At 50.2% G+C, this 15,878-nt stretch overlaps 1 protein-coding gene across 13 annotated transcripts in view; it reads right to left on the bottom strand.

Moving 5' to 3' along the window:
* ITPR1 (inositol 1,4,5-trisphosphate receptor type 1) overlaps positions 1–15,878 on the bottom strand; it is a 159,492-nt gene that overhangs the window by 69,534 nt on the left and 74,080 nt on the right. For 5 of the 13 annotated variants that reach the window (XM_033517333.1, XM_033517334.1, XM_033517335.1 and 2 more), the window contains 13 exons: positions 15,661–15,726; positions 14,811–14,948; positions 13,227–13,352; positions 12,665–12,865; positions 10,730–10,981; positions 10,073–10,198; positions 9,269–9,397; positions 7,223–7,249; positions 6,266–6,386; positions 5,024–5,208; positions 4,677–4,825; positions 3,734–3,845; positions 305–331 (listed from right to left, as the gene is read on the bottom strand). In XM_033517333.1, coding sequence (XP_033373224.1) covers positions 305–331; positions 3,734–3,845; positions 4,677–4,825; positions 5,024–5,208; positions 6,266–6,386; positions 7,223–7,249; positions 9,269–9,397; positions 10,073–10,198; positions 10,730–10,981; positions 12,665–12,865; positions 13,227–13,352; positions 14,811–14,948; positions 15,661–15,726 — 1,659 coding nt within the window. The remainder of the gene's footprint in view (positions 1–304; positions 332–3,733; positions 3,846–4,676; positions 4,826–5,023; positions 5,209–6,265; positions 6,387–7,222; positions 7,250–9,268; positions 9,398–10,072; positions 10,199–10,729; positions 10,982–12,664; positions 12,866–13,226; positions 13,353–14,810; positions 14,949–15,660; positions 15,727–15,878) is intronic. The other 8 variants (XM_015640801.1, XM_015640802.1, XM_015640808.1 and 5 more) reach the window with 4 other exon arrangements.

The raw sequence follows: 15,878 nt of genomic DNA, 5'->3' as shown, positions 1-15,878 counted from the left end.
CATCCTCCAGATCTGATCCTGAATTTCACGGGATCTACCTCGGCACCAACTGCTTGCAGACTACCAAAAGTGATAACCCCATTTGGATTAATATTCCAAGTAATGACATATGGAATTTATGTCATTTTTAGTTATGGCAACTATTCCCAGGATAGACACACAGCAGACTGAAAACTCCACTAATTCACTGACACAGGCACACAGATCAGAACGCTCAGTGCTGCAGAGACAGGACAGATCACAGGGCTACTGGTAAAACAAACACCATAGAAACAACACTGGAGAGAAGAAATAAAATTAAAACCTCAGCATTATCCAATTCAATGGTAATCTGCCGGGAAAAGAAAGAAGGGGAAGAATTGAAAGCAAGGATTAGTAAGAGAAATGAAACATAAATTTCATGTAAGGATCTTACAAATCATTTAACACTTTAATGCTGCAATCCAACATTATTTTTGCAGTGGGCATGAGGAACATCTGCCAGTGGCGGGTTAGGGAACAGACACTGCTGGGAATGCTGTGCCAGGCAGCTTGGGAGGCAGGATGTACCCTGCCTTTGTTGCTGTGCCAGGGATAAACCACGTGGGCTGCCTGACCCAGAGCCAAGGACTTCACCCTTGGGCACGGGAGTGTCACGAGCTGGGAGCAGCAGGGGCTGCGCTTCCACTGCGGGGGGAAAATGGAGCTTTCCAATGCCAGTCCTGCACTGCTGAGGAGAGTCAGCTGGTAGGCACCCGCAGAGACGGGCATGAATGACATGTTTCAGCACAGTGAAAAACTTGGGTCTAGCCTACACTGTCAATGTAGAGCAGTTTTGTGCCTATTAAATACTCCACAGTATGCTCCCCGTCACTGAGCCATCCTGAGCGCGTGCCAAGCGAGGAGTCTTCGGCAATATGTAAAAATTTGAGCCTTCCCACAGGCTTCTGTACATCTGTGCTCTCCCCACGGGCCTTGCTCGCTGCTGAGGAGCCCCAGCTGTGGGAGAGAGGCCCTGGGTGACAGGAGCACACCCCGTGTCCTCCTGCCCCGGCCACCTTCCCCGGGGACACGGGCCAGGAGGGCGAGCTGGGCTGGGACAGGCACGGGAGAGCAGGAGCCCCATCCTTACAGAGCTCAGTGTCCCAGCGAGCTCCATGTGGTGCTGCAGCAGAACCACGGGCACTGCCAGAACCTGCCCAGAGCTCTGGGGCTGGACACGGGTGTGGAGGGACAGCTGAGAGCCCTGGCAGAGGGACAGGACAGGGCAGGGCAGCTCTGCACTGACAGAGAAGGATTCGAGGGGATGGAAGGGAGAAATTATTCCTGTGAGGGTGGGGAGGCCCTGGCACAGGGTGCCCAGAGACAGCAGCTGTGGCTGCCCCATCCCTGGAAGGGTCCAAGGTCAGGTTGGAGCACCTTGGGCTACAGAAGGTGTCCCTGCCTGTGGCAGGGGTGGAACTGGGTCATCTGCAAGGCCTTCATGGTTCTGTGCTTGTGAGCTCAATAAGCTGCTCACAAGAGTGAGTGAAACTCACCTCTACACAGGGACCCCAGAATTTACAATGGGGTTTTTACAATATAAGAGGGGTTTTCCTCCTTTTTGTTTTTGTTTTTTTTTGTTTTTTTGGTTACACTACAGGATGATTTTAAAAACAAAAGGTACTGCCTTTTAGGTGGTGCCTAAATTCAGTTCTCTGAGTCACAAGGGAGAATAAATCCGACTTCACTGCTCACAGCCAGACAGTAAAAGCTGTTCTACTACTACTCACAGTCTATCTGTGAGCAATCAGCTGCTTCTTCCGACTCGGAAATCGCAGGCAGGCATATCCTGACTCCTTATGTAACTGAGCTACTGCTTCAGAAATCAATGCTTCTGCCACACTTTGAAGATTTTTTAGCATCTTGTGGGGTTCTCCATAATCTGAATGGTGCAAGGTATGTTAACTGCAGCTTCTAGAAATATTGCTTCTTCCAAGTTAGCTGAATAAAGTCTAAGAAACTCCTAGAAATGAATTTCCATTCTGGAAAATCTCTCAGTGGCAGATGACACTTAAGAAAAACTCTCAAAGCTCTGATTTGGGTTTCACTGGTGTATAGTCTGTACAATATGCACCACACATAGCTTTTATTACTTCAGGTGACCTTGGACAGTGGTTCCTGGCTGTTTTAACAGGACAGGATACACCCATCTGCTAAAGAAGTGATCTATGGTTACACAGAGTCTGCTACACCCCCGTGCTGAACGTCAGGAAATACCAGCACCCATTTGAGGATCACCAATCCCACTCCTTTCCCTGGCCTGACTTCTGCAGGCCACAGGCAGCCCCTTAGAGCTGGGATATCTCAGAGAAGGGACCTTGAGGAGAGGACAGAAGGTGATGTCCCAGCACAGGATCCAGCTGCTCGAGCAGAGCAGGACAATGTGCTCCAAGCTGACACCTGCAGCTCTGCCCCTCCCTAGAGAGCCTGATCCCCCTCATCCCACAGGGATGTGCTGCTTTCCTGCAGCTGGACAGGGAATTAATTCCCTCAAGCCAGTGAATTTACTCAAAACCACTGCACACCGGGACAGTGCCCAGCAGGAGCAGAGCAGCAGCTGGGGCTGGCACCTGGCAGCACGTGGGAAGAGCGTTCCTGGCAGGGCAGGGAGCACAGCCCAGGCCATCCCTACCCTTTGGGCATTTTCCTGGGAGTCTCCTCCTCCCTGGCACTGCCCTGGGTGTGCTGGGAGCAGCCCACACGTGCACACCCATGTGTGCCAGGCTGCCACTGCTCCCTCCCCAGAGCCCAGGGCACCACATCCTGCTCCTGCCTCCTGCTGACATTCCCAGCTGGCCAGGATGCTCCAGGTTCCTCTGCCTGCAGAGCATCTCCCTCCCTGCCAGCTGCTACAAACGATCCCTGCTGTTATGAAACTCTGACCTCTGAAGTTTTTGCCCTTTTTGCTGTGAATTGAGCAGGAGGCAACAGCTCCAAACCCATCTGTGGGGGAGAACTGGACTGAGACACCACCTGCTCCTGGGCACGGCCCCTGCAGTGGCAGAGAGAGCCCTTCCACATCCCAGCTTCCCCCAGTCCCCACTGCCAGCTGCTCCCCACCACCTTCACTGCAGGGTGTGCTCCTCTCTACCCACTGGGTGGCAGGGGAAGAACCTCAGCTGATCAGAACTCCAGGAGAATCTCCAAATCCCAGTCTCAGCTGCCTGTAACCACTTCCAGAAACACAAACATATGGATGCATACACACTCCCCTGATGGAAGAACAGGTCTGTACCTACAGAAAAATGTTCCTCTCAACCAGTCAACAGTTGTAGGAAAGGGAAAGAAGAAACATGGGTGGGTGTACAGAGAGTTTCCATCTATAAATCACAACAAGATTACTCAGTTGTACACAAATTCAAGTTAACTATAAAACACCTTCTTGTTGCAAGGCTGCATGAGCTGAAGAGTCACCTAGACCCAGGAAACAGGTAAAGAGGTTATGGCCTTCAGAAAAAAGTAACAAAACTGGTGTTTTAAAATGCCAGCAACTGGAAGGATTAGACTTAAATTTGCCAGCCTCAAGAAGAAAAGCAACAGAAACAAGCTTAACTTCAAATATGATTTGAAAGGTGTTAGTTGCCTAAAAATGTTTTGTCCCTGCTCCAGCCTAGAAGTGCTTACACATACAGAACAGCTTGAAAAAGCAGGAATTTTATTTTCCTTTCCTGAATAAAGACAGTGTTTAACAGAATGATGGACTGCACCTTACCTTTTCTCCATAGCCTCTATCTTTGGTCATCATTTCCCTGAGCGTCTGTAATACCTTAATACACAGTTTCTCCTCATTCTCCTCCAGCAGCTGTTTTGTGTGCTTAATTAACCTGAAAAAAAGCCATCAATCAGCACAAATATTCCAAAAACAGGGTAAGATATATGTGCTATCTTAACTGGTTTATGCTGGTTTATCACCATACTGTTACACAACCACCTGACAGCTACCAGGGAAGCTGTGGAGGAACCCGCAGCCCCTGGGCAGGGAAAGAGCCAAAAATCCCTCTGGCTGCAGGCAGCAAGGAAAAGTGGGATCCAGGACCTGCTGGCCCTCCAGAACAAGCAGGTGACAGTAAGAAATCTATTCCACTTGGTTAAAAAAACAGACTGGGAGCCATGGAGGGTGCAATCCCAAATCCATCCCACCCCAGTACTTGGGACTAACTCAGTGCCCAGCTTCCACAACCTCTCCACAGAGCCCACCCCTCCAGGAGGTGCCAGAAGCTGGAGCTGCTCTCTAAGTGACCTTGTAACCTTCCCTTTTCCTCCCCTCTAGCTGTGCTGATGCCCATGACAACGACACTGATGTATTCACCCAGCACCTCACAAACATTCCTGGGGTGAAGGCAGGTATCAATAACTGGATCAGCTGAATATTTAACTCATTTGTACAACTGCTCAGGACATTTGCATCCTGCAGCAAACAGGTATTTTTAAGCATTAGCTGAGAGAACACATTAACCAATCTTTCCCTGTTTACACAAGCAGCTTTTTTCCTCTCCAAGGACAAATTGCCTTGACCATATCACAGAATACTGATTTTTACAGGTATTTCAGAGGATATCAAGTATTTACCAAGCTGGACAAAAGGGTTCCATTCCACAGGGCACGGGAAGGTTGGGAAAAAGCGAAACAAGCCAGACTTCTAACTTACAACTTACTTGCAAATGAAACCTCCGCTTTCACATTTCCTCCTGGCATCTGTGTTCTCTGGGAAGAGCAGCTCAGGCCTGTGGAGCACATCCACCAGCACTGACAGCTCTGCCTGGACCAGAGGGCGCAGGCGATCCTCCAAGGCTGACACTATGTCCTAGGAAACAACCACAGCCAGCTCTGAACAAACATTAACAACACACACGTTCACAGGTTAGGTCATTTCACTAATGATGGATGAGGGACAGCACAATTAGGTCTGTCCTGCCTGGATAAATTAAGACCTCAGGGTTTGGTCAGGTGAGATTTTCAGTCTTGCTGTGCCCTCCAGGAGGAAGAGGAGCTGTGCAGTCACCTGCAGCCTCTCGATGATGTTCCTGTAGTCCCGGGAGGCGGCGAGCACCGAGTCCCTGCGGGCGGCGTTCCTCGCGGTCATGCGCCAGTTCATGGCTGTCTTCTGCACGATGCTGTGGGACTTCAGGAACAGGTTGTTCACCTGGCTGTCCAAGTCCACAGGAATCGCAATCGCTCGGCTTTTGGCTGCAACAAGCAGAATCAGTGGGAACTGAGACCTTGAGCCCGTGAAACAACACAACAACAGGACAAAGGCCTGTGCAATTCCTGCTACCAACTCTCCTTCCCAGGCTGAGGGGAAACAGCCTCAAGTTGCACCAGGGAAGGTTTCAATTAGACATTGGGAAATTAGAACATTAGGAATTAATTTTTTTATCACAGAAAGGGTTGTAAAGCATTAGAAAGGGCTGCCCAGGGAGGTGGTCAAAAGAATATTTGTATGTGGCACTTGAGTTCATGTTTTACTGGTGACCACAGTGGTGCTGCTGGGCTGACAGCTGGACTTGACAACCTTAGGAGATCTTTTCCAACCTTAACCACTCCATGACTCTGAGTGCATTTTAAACAGGGCAGTTCTCAGTCCCCAGGCAGGGTCAGGCCTGGGCAGGATTATGACAGGAGCTTCCACACCTCAGAGCTGTTACTGTTGTTTGAGGTGTGGGAGTAGGAATCCATCCCTAAACACACACCTCCAACAACTCGTGCTGGCACATGTGGACACACAGCAGCAGAACTTGACCCCATATCCAGTACAAGCTACTCCTGTGGACTCCACTGAAAGTGGAACAAATTTAAGGGCAGGACTGGCACTCCCAGCTGTACCAGGGGAGGCTCAGGTTGGACATCAGGAGGAATTTCTCCATGGAAAGGGAGCTCAGGCCTTGGAACTGCCCAGGGAGGTTTGAGTGTCCATCCCTGGAGGTGTCCAGGGAAGGGCTGGAGGTGGCACTGAGGGCTCTGGGCTGGGGACAGGAGAGATTGGGCACAGCTGGGACTGGATTATCCTGAAGGGCTTTCCCAACCTCCGTGATTCCATGAAAACATCTCCCTGCTGCAGATCAACAGGACTGCAGGGAGTCTGGAGGTTGGACAGTGACAGTGTGACAGTGACAGCACCAGTGCTCAGCCACGAGGACCTGGCAGCATAAACCCAGACTGAGACAGGCCCTGTGGCACCTGCAGGACACAAACCACGCTGGCCCTGTGGCCCTGGCCAGCCACAGCAGGCAGCTCTGCTCCTTACCTACATCAGAGAGCACACGGATACAGCTCTCCACAGAGGCCTTCTGGCTGGGCATGAGCCAGGTGCAGTGGTACACCCTGAACACCCCCTGCAGCAGCTGCACGAACACGGGCTGCCGAGTCTGCAAGGCAAGCACAGCACAGTCACAGCCCCGTCCCCCAGAGCTGGGCTCCACTGATCCCAGCCCGGCTGGCACTCTCCAGTCCCTTCTAACTGGTCTGCAGCACTTGTTGGGCAACTCCCCGTGGCTGCAGGGTATCTACCACGGGATCAGCAACTGGATGGGAAGGGTGGGAACCAACGCTGCAAGGGAAACATGAAACGGGAGCCTCTGCAGCAGAAAGCCCTGGTAATTGAGGCCTGACTAAGCAAAGGAAATGAGCAGTCACCTTCATCTGTTTTATCAGAGCTATCAGCAACCCTGGCACACCGATTCCCCTTTTAGTGTTGACCAGCAGCTGACTCAAGAGGCCACAGGTAAATGGGACTTGGCTATGTGACAGCACAGCTCCAGAGCTGGAAACTCATCGTTCCAAGCATTATTAGCTGGTCTCCAATTCACCAAGAAACCAGCTGTGTGTTACGTGGAACACAGGCAGTGCTTAGTGGCAAACTGCAGCTGCTGTGGATAAGCCAAAACCAAGGTGTGGTTTCCACCCCTGAATTTCACCTTCACTACAGACAGGTGAGCTGCTCCAACACACCCAAGCCCATGAGCTCTGTTCCTTCACCTTTGCAGCTGCCCAACAATAGTGACCAAAACTCCATTTGGTTTTGGTGATTACTTAGTAGAACAACACATTTAACCTGTAGAGGAAAGAGCATTTTAAATATTTCAATCTGAGAGGGAGCACCCCGTGTCCCCGTGCCCACTAGCCACGGAATGCTTCTATCAGCTAAAGGAACTACACCACAGTGCAACCACCACAGGACTTAGGAACACCAGGGAAAAAATACCTCATTTATTCTGGCCAACAGTAAAGCCTGTTTGCAAGAAAAAAGCGGAGTTAGAGTAAAAAGCCAAATCTATTAGCTAATTAAATCTATTAGGTCAATTAAATGAAACACCATTACAAAATGTACAAGAGGAGAACCAACATTCAAGTCCCCAAAACTGCTAGGAGGCAAATACCCATTACCCTTTCTGGAAATAAGCCAAACACCAGAAACCTTGGCCAACAGCAGCATTCACCCAGGGCCCTGAAAATACCTGAATGTTTGGATTTAAACCACCCACATACTCCTTTCAGCTCACATCTAAAGATTTTTTGGTCTTAAAAAGCATTTAAGATGTTTCATTTTCTTAAATAAGGTCAATAAAAAATCAAATAGGAGATTTACCCCACATCCCTCATGTCTCCAGCTGCACTTGGGAAGGGAAACCTTGGGCAGCAGGAGCCTTTGGAGGCAAACAGGCTGAACAATGTTTGTTAAAGAGAAGCTGTGGGCAGCTGTCCTTTGCCAAGAGATTTGTGTTCTCCTAATTTTGTATGGTTTGAACCACATGATGGATGGACAAGGTGTTCCCTGAACTAACGAGGCTGAGTCAGGGCAGGAGGAATTTCAGTCAAACGAGCCCTGACATGAAGGAGCAGGAGGCAAGGGAAGGCTGGGAGGGATGAGGAGGTGCAGCAGGAAGGGCAGGGAGGGACTGAACCCAGAGCAGAGTGGCCACATCCCTCACCTACAGAGATCAGCCCAGCTGCAGCACCTCAGGGGGGAGGAAATCCCACCTGGAGCAGGGGTGGACACCAGGCAGGTGGGACAACAGGCTGTGCTCCTCAGCGGGGAGAATCCCTGGTACAGACAAGAGTATTGGCAGGCAGGAAAAGGGAGAGAAACTGCTTTTAACTTGGAGATGTAGAGGAAAGATGAATCTAGGACAAGGCAGATCTATCAACTGAGATGGGAAAAGAGGTGAACCAAGTGACTTCATCCTGCTAGACAGAGGGGGAGATTGAGAAACTAAAGAAAAACTGCTGATATAACATTAACAGATGGCTAAAATAGGATGGCAAGATGTGTATTCAAATGCTGCATCTCAGAGATGACAACTGAGAGCAGGGCAGCTCAGGTGCATGGCACAGAGGGAAGGGCAGAGCCTGGGGACAAGGCCACTGTCTCCATTTCTCACTCTGATGGGCAACAGCAACTGAAGTCACCTGAGGAGCAAATCAGCTGCTGCACTGCTCAGGCTCAGGTGAGGTCAAAGATGTGGCAGGGGTAGGACTGGATGAGCTCTGAGACCTGGAGATTGCACTGTAAATATCTGCCTTTGGCACTATCAGATGGCATCTGCCCCCATGAACCTCCTGCCAGAGACCTGACCACTCCACCCACACCCTCCCAGAAAGTTATTTATGAAAGAAGAACAGTATTATCTCTGAGCAAATATAAATATTAGAGCAACATCCTGACACTGCTGCTCTGCTGTACAAATATCTGCCTTCTCCCCTTCTCAGGTGTTCCAAGTTCCTTCTTCACATTTCCCCAACTTTAGAACCGGCAAAAATCTACTCAGTGACACATGTGAGAGCTTCTGGGTTTTTGTTCTGGATCCTTTTTTTTTTAATTTTTAAAGGAAAATTAGAATCTTTCTGTAAAATAGAAATCCTGTCCTTAATCACCCTTGCTCCCTCTGTGATACCTGTGGCAGGGGGTTGGATGAGATAGGATTTAAGGTCCCATCCAACACAAACCACTCTGGGATTCAATGACACACAAGAACTCTCTACAAAAGACCTCGGTGGTAGCACAGAGTTGAATCCACCAATGAATTAATGTGACACTTGAGCTTTTCTAGAAGAACATTTGGACTGTGACCTGCATATTTTTCCATTTCTCCAGCAAAAAGACCAGTCTGGCCACCAAGAACAGCGACTTATTTGCCCCCTTAGTTACACCACCACTGCTCCCATGTTTGTTTGCACTGGTAAATGGCACTGAAGTGAATGAACACAGCTGCCTTGGCAGTGTCTCTGTGTGTCTCTGTGCATTTCCCACCTGCAGGGTGGTGCTCTGGTCAGAGAAGGGGGAGCTGAAGAAGGTGGTGACGATGCTCATGACGATCTCGGTCACGTACTTCTCCAGGATGGAGTCCGCGTGCTTCCTGTCGCTGGTGTTGTTGCAGGCCTGCAGCACAAACCACAGCAGGGTCAGGAGCAGCTCACCAAGGCAGCTGGGACTGGAATTCCTCATTTCCCATCGTCCTGGTCCCAGCAGTGCAGCGATGCTGACGGGCTGTGCGTTTCCAGCGCGCGCCGGAGCACAGCCAGCGCTGCTGCTTGGATGTGCTGGCAACACAGCACGGCTGGGGGAGGGAAAAAACCACAGTGGCTTGGAGGAAAGCAAGAGCACGATGGGGAGGACTGAGGTGTAATGCTTTCGTATGGGGAAATACTTGGAATCCCAGGCAAAAAGCCATATGGCCAAATAAACACCAAGCCTGGAAAACAATCTGTCCTGACCTGCCAAAAAACGCTGAGTGCTGCTCAGGAAGGAGCTCGGTGATCCTGGCCAGAATAAGCAGGCCAGGTGGCAGGACAGAAAAGGACAAAGGAGCAGGGTGTGGAGCTTCACTGAGCTTTGGTTTGGGCTTGGATTTTTTTCTTTTAAAAAGGAAAATATGAATGTGTTCCATGGAATATGACTAATGAAATCCACAGGCGTAAGGAAAGGAGACAGATATTTACAGAAGTATTCAGGGTACTTCTTGCCTTGATGCACTGGGATGTGTTATCCCTACTGCTCTGGATTAAAGAGGTTTTTAAGCCTCCTGAATTCGGTTCCTTGGTGCAAATACATTACCCGGCAGATGTCAACCAGGAAGTTCTCAAACAGCTTCCACATGTGATTACTGGTGTAAATCTCTTTCATTTCTACTTCTGTGTCCACATAGCAGTGATTCAAGAAGTTGATGTATGCTATTTTGACCTAAAAGTAGAGAAAATAATTCATAAAGAATAAAAACCGGAATGGTGGCATGAATGAATATCATGTCACATTAAAACTGCTACACAGATCATTTGGAATTCTACTTCTTCCTTTTACTTAAACACTGGTGAAATTTAATGCCATGAATAGAAAGACACCATCCAATAAAAAACCACCAGGATCACTGCAGACAAAACGTCAGCATAATAATAATTTCCAGTTCTGCAGAACCATCTGTTCAAGGTTAGCAGCACATCCATAAACCTCTCTGCCTCAAGAACCCCATAAAATAACCAAGTACAGCAACACAGTCCTGCTTTCAGGGTAAGAAGGAAGCAGAAAAGGATTCAACTTGCCTATCCAGGTTGGCTGGGGGTGCCAAGGGCAGCAGCAGGGAAGGGCTGCAGCTTCCCAGCTCGCTGCCCACCACACCAACCCCCTGCCAGGCCAGACCCAGCAGTGCCAGCCCTCTCTCACCCAAACCCAGAACATTTCAAACACAAACAGCCCAGCTCTCCTGTAAGCCCTCACCTCGGGTATGCAATCCTCGTGGGTCACCACCCTGACAATGTCATCCAGAGGGAGGAGGGAGTTGCATTTGATTTCTGTGTAGACGTTTTTGCCCTCTGTGCACACAGCCAGCAGCTCTACCAGGTGGATGTGGTACATCAGGGGGCTGTTCTCGTCCATCCTGTCCCTCTCTGACCTCATCATCTGCACCAGGGTCTGGAAGGAGGCTCTGTCGTTGTAGAACACCAGCACATCTTCCCCTGCATTCACCAGCTACCGGGCAAGGAGAACATTCCATCAGCAGAGCAAAGCCTGGGATCCCCCCACAGCACTGCCCTGGCTCGGGGCTGTCCCACCCCACTGCAGCCCCTCAGGGCAGCTGGGCACTGCCCTCACAGACACAGAGCTCCAGGAGAACATTTCCCATTGCACTGACCACTTCTGGACTGCTGAAGGAGTTCAAAGCCAGTCCTGCTGCCTGCTTAGCCAGAACCTGTGCCAAGAAGTTTGTGACTTTGCAGTGTGCCTTTCCATTTCACATCTGTCACCCCTGGTGACTTTCTAATGCAGCTGTGGGCAGCCCTGTGCTGGTGGAGAGCTGCCCAGGGCATGGGAGGACTGCAGGGCTCACTCCTTCCACCCTTCCCAACAAACACCAGTTGTTTTCCAAGGCCAGTAAGGCACACTGAAGATTTCCACCAGCTTCACATTTGACACCTGGCTGGCCACGATTTCAGAGCAGCTCAGACCTCCTGGAACTCCGGGAAAGGAAGGAGATGGAACAAACTGAGCCCTGCTCCAGGCTGGGCACTGCTGAGCACACAGCTGCAGGGATCCAGGGCTCTCCTCCCACAGGATTTGGGAGAAACAGCAGGAAAAAATGTAGAGGAAAAGCCCCAGGGCAGCTACTGACCCCAGGGAAGCCCCTTGCTGAGCATCTCACACTCAACTACGTGTTGAGAAGCTCATGGAGCTGGTTTTGAGCTGAACAAGGAAATATGGAAGGTTTTCTATCCATCTATCTGGGTTTGAGCTGGGTTTGGAGCTGGTTTTGAGCTGAACAAGGAAATATGGAAGGTTTTCTATCCATCTATCAGGACTGATGCCCAAGAGCCTGATTTGACAAATCTGATCCTGGGGCTCCCCCTGCTGAGGAGGGAAACATTCCAGCAGATGTGCAGATCTGCCAGCCAGATCCCATCCAACAGCCTGCTTAAAGCATCCAGTCACCCTTCTCTCACCTCTCCCCTTTCTCCTGACTCCCCAGATTCCAGTTACCCACATCCCTCTCTCCAGTCCTCATCTTCTTCCCCTCCTGCACTTGAACAGCTGAGTGAGTACATCGTGCTAAGACTGTCTGCAAGGGCTAGGAGAGACAGGACAAAGGGGGATGGCTTCAAATCGAGAGGAGATTTAGATGGCAGAAAAAATATGGGTGGTAAGGGCTTGGCACAGGTGCCCAGAGCTGCTGTGGCTGCCCCTGGATCCCTGCAAGTGCCCAAGGCCAGGCTGGAGGGGGCTTGGAGCAGCCTGGGACAGTGGAAGGTGATTCTATGGTGGTTCTATAATTTCATAAAAAATTCCCATCAAAATGCTGTCATGCTGAAATTCTCCTTCTGCTTGAGTGATCCTGAAATGCAACTACTTCTCTTCAAGCCAGTTTTACTTGACAGAGGCACCCTTGCTTCATAACCCCACCTACACGCTGCTGTGTACAGGCCTGGGAAGTAACTCGTGCCATTAATAACCAACCCCTTGTTACACCTGTGAGTCAAGAGCTCAGAGAGCTTCTGGTCCCAAAAAGCCTGAGCTTCCTGAGAGCTGTAATGCTCTTTTTGCATGGTGAGAGCTGTCAGCTTCTTGGCAGTCCCCAAAGCGAGAGGATCAATTTGTCATGTTCACCAACTGCTATGTGCAAACTTCTGTTCAGACCCTGCAAATCTCTGCAGCTCTCACCTCAGCCATTACCATATCTTGGCATTTCTTAATGAATTTCCCCTCTGCCTTGACAATGGTCTGCAGGAACTTGATGTACTGAACGTTCCTGCCGTGCGTCTCGATGCAGTGGACGAAGTGCTGAACCACGCGCTCGTTGATCTCGCTGCAGAGCTGGAAGTTGTTCATGAAAATGTGCTGCATTGTCACTGCTTCCAGGATCTGATGGAGGGCATGGAAGGGAACAAAAAAATCAGGAAATCAACAACCCACCACATCCCCACTGAGGGTAGGGTAAAGCCAGTGCTCCTGCGGGCACTGAAGGGAACTTTGCTGAGGACCTCAGCTTTCAACACCACTGCTCCTATCTCAACCTGTTTGTCACTCCAGCCACTTGAACTTTCTACACTGAAACTGCCCTAAACAAACATCTTGCCAACTTTTGAGGCTTTAGAATGAAAACAAAGTGTGACCTCTTCAACCAATCTTGCAACAGAACAGCCCCAGAGGTATCACCAAGGACAATCCAGTCCTTTCTCTTGCTAGAACAAAGAAATAAATCATGGCCCGAGGTTATTCTTACCCCTGGGTTAAGGAACAGGTTTATGTGCTTGTGCAGCAAGGCCTGGTTTTGTTGGTTCCCAGCACAGAAGTTCTGCAGGAACTCGTGTGCGAGCTTCATTATCTCCTGCATCCTCGTGTCTTCAGCCTGGGATTGCATGACAAAGAAGAGGGGGTTAAAAGGAATCCCAAGGTTCACCTTGAGGTGAGCACAGGATGAGCCACAGCTCCAGCAAGGGAACTGTCACGTCCTTCACACCCCGAAGGAAAACAAACCTCCACCCAGTTCACAGACATTTGGGATGAGCTGGGCCAGCTCCTCGCTTCCAGAGAGCGTCAAAAACACAGCCCATAATAGAAATTACAGTAGTTTATTCTCTCAAAGTGCCTATTCCACTGGCCAGGCCTGCCAGCAACGTGCTTTAGTCACTTCTACGCTTCTGAACATCCCAGCCCCTTGGCCAAAGCACACATCATCACCTCGGGGCTGCCCAGGAGAGCTGCCACGTCCCACCGCAGCGCTCCGGCAGCACGCACGGGGACAAGGCAGGGGTGGAAAGCTGCTACTGCACCAGCTCAGCCCAATTTATCTTTACTGGAAGCTCCACGCTCCTTGCAGCCTTTCCAAGCAGCGCTGAGGACCCGGTGCCCTTCCTCTGACGTCAGTGTGGATTCCCAACCCAACGATGGCAGAAGCCACACTTTGGAAAATTACTGTCTGTTCTTATTTTTAAGGAATTTCATCGATTTTCAAGGGTGAAACCCCTTCCACACTGCCTGTCTGATGCACATTCACATGTAGGGGACAGAAAGGCGATGAGAAGGTGTTGAAGGCTGTTTCTGCTGCTGATTTTTAGCAAAATATGATGCAAGAAGCCACGAGAATTAACATTAATCAAAGCCACCGGGTAGAATTACTGGTTCTCAGAAACCTGATGGGTTTAGAACAGAGGACAGCAGAGTGACCAGGAAAATGTGAAGAGGTGCCTCACCTGTGTACTGATAAATACCTGTCACCTGTGATTGATGAGCAGCCAAGGTGCTGACCTTGGGGCATGCTGAGCACAGCCTGGGGCTCTGCAGCCTCACAGGCACAAGGCAGGCCCAGCGGGCTCCAGCCTGCACAGCTGGCCAGTGCCAGCACTGATGTGGCTAACTAGGAGCAGCAGGCTCAGCTGGACAGCCAGTGGGTATTTCCTCACCTCTAAGGGGGAGTTTAGGACTCCACAGCTGGGGGAGGGTCTGTATCTACTGCTCATAAAACCCCCGGGGGACAGGCATCCTCCCTTCCCTCCTTGTTCCCAGGATGGTGCTCACACTGCTGCCTCAAACCAGGGTCTTGCTTCCATCAACACAGCTTAACCTCAAGGCAGCACCTGCCTGGCAGGGAAAGCCCAGAGCTGAGCCTCAGTTCTGAAGGATGACACACGAATACTTTCCAGGCAGTAGTACATATGTGTATATTCAGATAAACAGAGCTTGGCTCAGCATGGGTATTTATTTTGTAGACTATGGAGGCTACTCTGTGCATCCAATCTACAGGGAGGAGGCTCAGGAAGATTCAGAGGAGGTATGACAAGCCTGTGACAGTGACACAAAGCCCCACCTTCTCGTAAGGGATCTGCAGCAGCTCCAGCACCACGGCGTGAGCTCCCATGTTCCTCAGGAGTCGCTGCTGCTGCTTCCTGCTCTTCCTCACCGAGGCCCCTTCCTGCACGCAGAGCTTGCTGAGCCGCAGCAGGATCTGCAGGAGACACTGGCCTTAGAGCCCCAACTCTGGCTTTTCTTCCAGAGAACGCCAGGTCCCAGAGAGCAGCAACAGGGACCAACTGGTCTGCACGGAGCAGAGCGGCTCCAGGCAGCCCCTCGAGGCCCAGGCTCCATCATCCGTGGCATCTGACTAGGGCTGCTGGACTTGGATGATCCTTGTGGGTCCCTTCCATCTCAGGATACTCTACAATTCTGAGATTCTATGCTCCTGCAGAACTCAGCCATGTCAAATGAACCCAACATCAAGCTCCACAGCAGAGCCACAGACACACCTTTAGCTCACACCACACCAGCACCACAGCACGTTCTTGATCTGGTATTTTCTACGTGAAATTTCAACAGCACAGTGGCTTTGAGTGCAAGGTACTCAGGACAGGGCAAATTAAAATTGCTTCTCCCCTTGCTTACTGCCTTTGCAGTCCTTAACAATAAAAATATTGTGTTACCATTGAAACAGCAGCAAACGTCGCGTTTCTCACTAATCCATTCTTAAGGAAAGAATACACACGTCGTGCTTATTCTATCCTGGCTTCTCATTCAAGTTGGGATTTGTTATTACTCAGCAAATAGTTTCCACAATGGCAGAGTGACTCAGACTTTCCTGGGTGCCTCCCTCTGACTGCAGCTCTCCAGAGCTCTGTTACTCATTTACACTTCCAGTGAACTATCAAGAAGCAAAGTTTTACCTCTTTTACTACCCGGTAGTTGTAGCTGCTAGTACTTTCAGGCTTTTGAGACTTGCTGTGACCTTCCTGAGGATAAAATCAGACAATTTATTAGTAGCTTATACTACTGTCTACATGAAGGCTAAAATTACCGTTCTAGGATAGCGCCCGCTCTCCTCCTGGGAAGGATTGGCATCCTCCAGCTCTCTGACAGCCTCAGAAAAATACATACAATTATC

Source organism: Parus major, chromosome 12, assembly GCF_001522545.3.
Source record: "Parus major isolate Abel chromosome 12, Parus_major1.1, whole genome shotgun sequence".
NCBI lineage: Eukaryota > Metazoa > Chordata > Aves > Passeriformes > Paridae > Parus > Parus major.
This window is presented reverse-complemented; position numbering and strand designations above follow the sequence as displayed.